General features: G+C 54.7%; 1 protein-coding gene across 2 annotated transcripts in view; it reads right to left on the reverse strand.

Moving 5' to 3' along the window:
* CA5A (carbonic anhydrase 5A) overlaps positions 1–6615 on the reverse strand; it is a 35582-nt gene that overhangs the window by 21229 nt on the left and 7738 nt on the right. For both annotated transcript variants that reach the window (XM_046681796.1, XM_046681795.1), the window contains exon 3: positions 6357–6554. In XM_046681796.1, coding sequence (XP_046537752.1) covers positions 6357–6554 — 198 coding nt within the window. The remainder of the gene's footprint in view (positions 1–6356; positions 6555–6615) is intronic.

Genomic DNA, 6615 nt, shown 5'->3' on the forward strand with positions numbered 1-6615 from the left:
TTAGGATCTGGTTCCCAGCACACAGGGCGTCTTCTCGAGAAGCAGTGGGATCTGTCTGTGGCCTTCCATCACACTCGGTGCCAACACTGCTCATCAGATGGGGCCAGTGCCGCTGTTCCTGAGGACAAACATCTCTTGAGCTGGGACAAGAGGGCTTCCCCAGCATGGTGGTGCATGGGGTCTGACAAGGGGTCTCTTGGGAGCTGCGCTGTTTCCCTCCATTGCTTCCTTCCCTCCTCAAAAGCCCCATCCCCACTCGCGGGCAGCTCCGCCCCCTCCACCAGTCCTTTCTTCCTTGGCCTCCAGCGCCGCCCCTCACGTTCTTGGAGAGAGCCGGCTGCCTCTACCTCTGTTAGTCATCCTCGCTGGCCAGCATTAATCTCCAAGTGCTCACAGTATCCCTCGCCCACTGGAAAAACTGCTGGCACCTTCCACGCTGGCGGAGAACGTCCTCGACCTCCTGGTTATGTCTCACTTTGCGTTTCTGGCTCTCCCCTGTTGTTGGCCTAAGGCAACCTAAGCCATCGTATTTTATGCAAAGTTACTCCGATTCGTGCGCCTTCTCCACTCACCTCCCTTCTTGCTCCGGAGGCCTTTCCTTTGCCTCTATCCAGTGTTTGTTTTAAATTATGGGAAAGTCTCATTATTCTCATTTTCTTGCTGCAAAGCTTTTTTTTAGTACTTTCCGTCTTTCAGCTGTGTTTTCCATTTCCTTTGCTCTCAGCGGCTCCCAGTTTCCAATGGAGGTGAACAAAGGAGACAGGGGATCTGAAAGAGGGGGACTGGAAGCCAGAAAACCAGCTGTCACGATGGAGGGGGGCAGGAGCATGTGCAATTGAGTAGGAGAGAAAGAAAAAGGAAACTGGGTTTGGGAGAAATGACCAGTAAAGTAAAACCAGATTGGCCTGTGTGGACAGGAGCCACAGGCGGAATTATCCGACTAATTTATATGGCTGGGGAGAGACACCCAGATAATTACTTCGGTCTGTGGCAGGGCAGGGTGAGTCTCTTTGAACCAGACTGGGAAGGTGGTGGAGAAGTCGAAAAGCGGGGTCAGGACCAGGTCAACACAGGGGCCTGTCTGCATCAGGGCAGAGAAGCCTTGAACTTTGAGAGTGACACGAATCGGGGTGGGCTGAGGTCAGCTTGGGGTCAATGGCAAGGACGTCTGGCCCAGTGGAGCGGGCTCTAGGATGCCTCTCCAGAACCCTGTGGTCCTCCACTCTTTGACCTCCTTGCCCCAGGGCAGGCCCATCCTCAGTCACTGTGATTGGCTCACCCAGGACAGTGACCCAAGCTGGACAATGAGAATCAGCTCTGGGGCTGATGCTGCAACTGCTGGGACAGAGGCGCTGTCTCTTGGTGGCCCTCCATGGGGAGGGTGAGCCGGAGCCGTGGGCCACCATCTTTGCCCCCATTTGGGAATCCCTGGTCTGGAATGAGTCCACCCCGGGGAAGGCAGAGCCCAGAAATGGAGCGTTCAGATTCCCATTGGTGTTGTTCCACCACCTGACCCAGCCACGCCCTGGACTTTTTAGGATTTGAGCCAGTGAGTTTCCCTCCTCTTTGCTTAAGCCAGTTTGAGTTGAGCTCAGTCATGCAACCCAAAAGAAGCCTTAATGAATACAGTGAATGTCTCACTTGGAGAGCAAAAATGAGATCAGAGGTAGCAGGCACTGAGAGGGAAGAGGGCTAGGGACAGTGACATGCGGGACTGGTTCGTACGTATTGGCTCCTGGAAACGGACTGTGCACATCTCTTCCCAGCTTAGGAGCAGCGCCTTTGCGTTGGGAGCTCGAAATCGGCTGTGCGGGAGGATTCACACCGAGGAACCTGGCAAACACTACAAATCATGCCTTCTTGTCCCTCCCCCAAACCCAAAGACCAGCTGCTGAACAGTCCCAGCACTCCACCAGCCACGTACGCGGAAGGGCCGGGCTCATGTGAGGCCTGGCTTCCCGGAGGCTCGGCCTAAGCATCTTAAAGCACCTGACTGCCCATCTCTGTGGGCCAAGTTGGCCAGAGCATTGCCAATGCTCCCCCGCACACGGGCCGCACAGGCCAGCCCACAGCTGAATCACGTTTGAGCAAAGACGAGAAGGATGGACGCTGGCGATTCTCCAGCTCCCGCCCTTCTACGTCTTCTCTCCCAACTTAATCACTTGTTACTGGTCTACTTGTATTGGGACTCTTGGAAAGAAGTGACAGAAGCTTAAATCACAACCGACTTCAGCAAAAAAGAGCTTGATGAGTGCAGGGGCTGGTTTGGCCTCCGGCACAGCTGTGTTTAGAGGCTCCCACCATGGCCTCGGGCCTCCATTTCTCTCCACCTCTTGGCTTTGCTCTCTTTTGAGGACGGCAGGCCCAGGGCCACAGCTGACCCTCGCACAGCGCAGGCACAAAGAGAGATTCTCTTAACATTTCCAAGAAAAATTCTTTGGCTCTCGCTGGTCTGGCCTGAGTCTCATATCCACGCTGGGCCAAGTGCTGAAGCGAGAGGAATGGCTGCTTGGACTGGCCACACCCATTCTATGGTTCAAGCTTTGGGTAAAAATTCAAGAGGTTGAAATTCTTGACCAAAAGGAGGCCTTGACTTGTGATTCTGGGGAGAATTATCACCTGCGAAAGTCTAGCTTCCCAACCTGAAGTCTGACTCTGAGCTCCTGAGAGACACAGGAACATCTAGACTCCAGGGCGCACAGGATGTAAGACATCCAGACAACAATAACCACAGAGACGTCTCTGCCCCACTTGTCAGGAGGGTCCGGCGTGGGCTTCTTCTTGCTGGTGGTTGAGGGATGGCGTCCCAGGCTGACCCTTGCTGCCCACTGGCCCTCCCATTGGTGTGGACACACTGGACACAGGCTTGGCTGAGCTGGAGCCAGGAACCCTGCCTGGGTTGTGAGCAGACTGCTGGCTCTGCCGGGGACCTGACTGTGAGCTGGCCACACTCCCTGCATGTGCTAGCACTTTCCTCCCTTATGCTGAGGTTGGCGCCTGTGGCCTGATCTCTGTGCATGTTGGATGCAGATTTTTTCCATACAGTGTTCATGCTCCTAAAATGCCTTCTTGGAGATCAGGGAATCCCGCTGTGAGGGCTCTGCGACCTCTGGCCAGGGGTCTCTCTGGGCCTCATATTTCCCATCGGTGCTGTGCTGTTACTCATCGGATGATGGTGCTTTTAAAGAGGCTGTTTGCTTGTCTGTCCAGTGTACTCTCCCCTTTTAGAAATAGCATCACGACTTCCCCCGGGACCACCCCTTTCCTGAGCGTGTGGTCTTGGCAAGGACATGGTTCAGGGTATGGGGTGCTCCACTGACGGAGGGCTGGGTGAGCACCAGGCTCAGCTGCCAGACCCTTTCCCCCAGGACTCTGAATTATTTTGTCAAATGCATCTTCACAATACACATACAGAAATCCAAAGCGACCTTCAGAGTTTCTCATATTTCACGACTTAACGGAAATAAATCTGTCATATAGATATCAGCATGACCCATAACTACACACAGAAATTACACAGGAAGAGTAGGAATTCTACAGTAACTCACCTACATCCATATCTGGTTTTCTCACAATTATTGGTATATTCACACAACTATTAACCAAGCAATTAACAGTTCAGGAGCTATTATTCTTTATTCAATCTTTTAAAGCTGCTGCATAAAATTTTTTAAAATAATATAAACCACGTTAAACCTGAAAATCCAATTTCCGTTGCTTCTTGGGAATTTGAACTTGGAACAAACCCACGACAGCAGAAAAATTTGGCACACCAAGTAAGTAAGCACATAAACCCCTGCTCCCTGATGGCTGAGCCGGCTGGTTCCTTCCCGAGATCTGGGTGTCCAGCTCCGCCTTCTCTTCTCTGAGCTGGCCTTCTCCTTCCAAGAAGTTCTTCTTTGCTTCTGTGGGCTGGAGTTGGGGTTTCCATCCCTCACTGGGTGAGCCCGACGTGAGAAGTTCCCTGAGAGATGTTGTGAAGACTGGCCAAGAGCAACTGGGAGCAACTGTGGGCACAGGGGTGGCTGCTCAGGAAACAGGGGCTCCTTTTCACCCATGAGGCGAGGACAGAGACACCTGGAAAGGCCCAGCGCAGGGAGACAGGGCTCCCTGCCCTCCAGTCTATCAGAGGTGGGGCAGGTCAGTCTGGGCCTCTGCTCCATCTGGTCCCTCTCCCTGGGCTCCAAGAAGGCCAACACACGGCCATCACACATTCAGGGTGCTCAGAGTGGGCCTCCCATGTCGGGGGACAGAGAATTTCCAGGAGAATGCAGTCTTGACTAGGGGAAGTGCAAGCACAGAGTCATGGCAAAGCCAGGACACAGGGCTGGGCAGGAGGAGCTGAGAGAGTGTCCCAGGTGCTGGTGAAGGCAGACGGCGCCTTTGCACTGGCCCGCGGGATGAGTGCAGAGGCACATGTGAAAGCCCCTTCCCGCTGGAGTGTCTCCTATTGGTCACACAGACAGGTGGGCTCTGGGCCAGCAGCCAGAGCAGTGGATGCTGGGAGCTTGTCTCTGCAGACGCAGCGGCGCTGAGTGCCTCCCTAGGGTGGTCTCGCCTCTTCCCCCGACAGCCTTTGAAGTGGCCGCCTCCCTTTCTCCACTCTCAGGTGAGGAAATGGGGTCTTGTTTGTTCCTTTAACTTTTCATTCAGTACTCATCCATCAGTTGACTGAGCACCTGGGGTGCCTGGTATGGAACAGTGATTCTGCCCTCATGGAGTTCACATCCTCACGGGGGCAGTGAACAAGACAACCGACCAAGGGCTGGCCCGGAAAGGACCTGGGCCCGGGGGCTATGTCAGGGGTGCCCAGGTTCAATAATTCCCTAGGAGGGTTCCCAGGACTCAGCATACAGCTGTACACATGGCTGAGATTTATTGCAGCAAAAGGACACAAGCAAAATCAGCCAAGGGAGAGAGAGGCGCCGACTGTGGAGCCTGGAGGAAACCAGGCGCAGCTTCCACAGGCCTCTCTGGCGGAGTGGCACGGGACGAGCCGAATCCCCCAGCAACGAGTTGTGACAGCACGTGTGGAGTGTGATGCACCAGGGATGCCCAACCTGGCATGTACCAAAATTCCCGACTCCCAGACGGAAAATGGATGTTCAGCAGAAACAAGCCTCATAATGATACCAACAGGTGCTGGAAAATGCCAGGTGGATCTAGCAGCCGATCCTGATAAGCAAAATCAGGGTAGAAAGAACCTTCCCAAGGCTGCTGGAGTGTCCACCCCACACTCCTGAGGACTCCTGATGAGGATGCAAGGACAAGGCTCAGGTGGAGCCCTTGGCACAGTGCTGGGACCCAGCGAGGGCTCATGGTGACGTGGGTTAAGGCTGCCGCAGGGAGAGAAGCCCAGGCGTCCAGGCCTACACGCCGATCTATACTGTCCTCCGGGAGCATAGGACGTCCTGACCTGACTCCCATCCAAAGTTATAGGACCACCCAATAACAGACCCCACCTGCACTGACACCATTTTAACGACTTTTTACATGATCTTTCCTTTGTCTAGTAAAAAAAAACAACTCCCATACCTATGCCTTATAAATTTAGCCCTACCCTCAACACATTGCAGCGCTTCACTGCCTGTGGGGCGTGTCCCCATGCTACTCCATGCTGTTCTCTGAATAAAAGAGCACTACTGCCAGACCCTGAGAGTCCAAGAAATCTTTCTTTTGACTCCTTGGCTGGCCGAGCCAGCATCAATGGCTCCTGAGGCCTCTCTCACCACCTCCCTGCCGCCCCACCACACAGCCATCCACCATTGTCATCCCAGACAGCCCCCTGCCTGGTCCCTGCTCCACCACTGCCCTCCTCCCATCCTGTTCCTCAAAGCCGCAGGGAGTCCATTTAAAGCATCAGCCAGTTCACTGTCTGCTGGTGGCCCTCTCACTCTGAGTAAGAACCAGCGAGGTGACAGGCTCCGGACGCCCAGCCCTGCCGTTGCCATGGGCACCATGCCCTTCCTTCTCTCCTCTCCAGCTTCACCTCCGCCACGCCTCTCTCCTCACTTCTTTCCTCGAAGCTGCCATGTGTTTACATTTTTGTTAGCTCACTGTTTCTTTCTGCCCTAGAATGTAACCCGAGGGAGGGAAGCGACTTGACTTGCTCACAGTTTTGTCCCTGGTTGGTAAACCCGTGTGACTGTGGGTGATGGGTTATCGTCTTTAAGGCGAGCCTCGCTCTCCCCGCCCCCGTCTACTTCACACGTTCTTCCTGTTCCTGCCTCCACAATGCCGAGGCCCCTCTGTTCCTTGTCTCCAAACAACCGACACAAGCACATCATCCCCTTCTCTGCAAAGCCCAAGGCCCACTCTCAGGAGGGGCAGGAGGAAAGAAGGCCCCTCAGGCTCACCTGACCCCTCAGTGGAGTCGTCGAATTCCACTTGGCAGAGGTAGCCCGTGTTCCAGACGTAGAGGCAGGCCGACGCGTGGTAGGAGACCTGAAGCGGCTGCAGCCGGGGGTCGTAGACGCTGTCCCTCTGGCAGATGTTGATGGGGGACTGCCGGGCGCCCCCTGGCATGCAGGCTGGGCCCTTCCAGAGGGGGTGAACTGGGGGGAAAGAAGGAAAAGGAGGCCCTGACTGATGTATCAGCCACTAGAGCCTCAGAGA

Source organism: Equus quagga, chromosome 13 (genome assembly GCF_021613505.1).
Source record: "Equus quagga isolate Etosha38 chromosome 13, UCLA_HA_Equagga_1.0, whole genome shotgun sequence".
Taxonomy (NCBI): domain Eukaryota; kingdom Metazoa; phylum Chordata; class Mammalia; order Perissodactyla; family Equidae; genus Equus; species Equus quagga.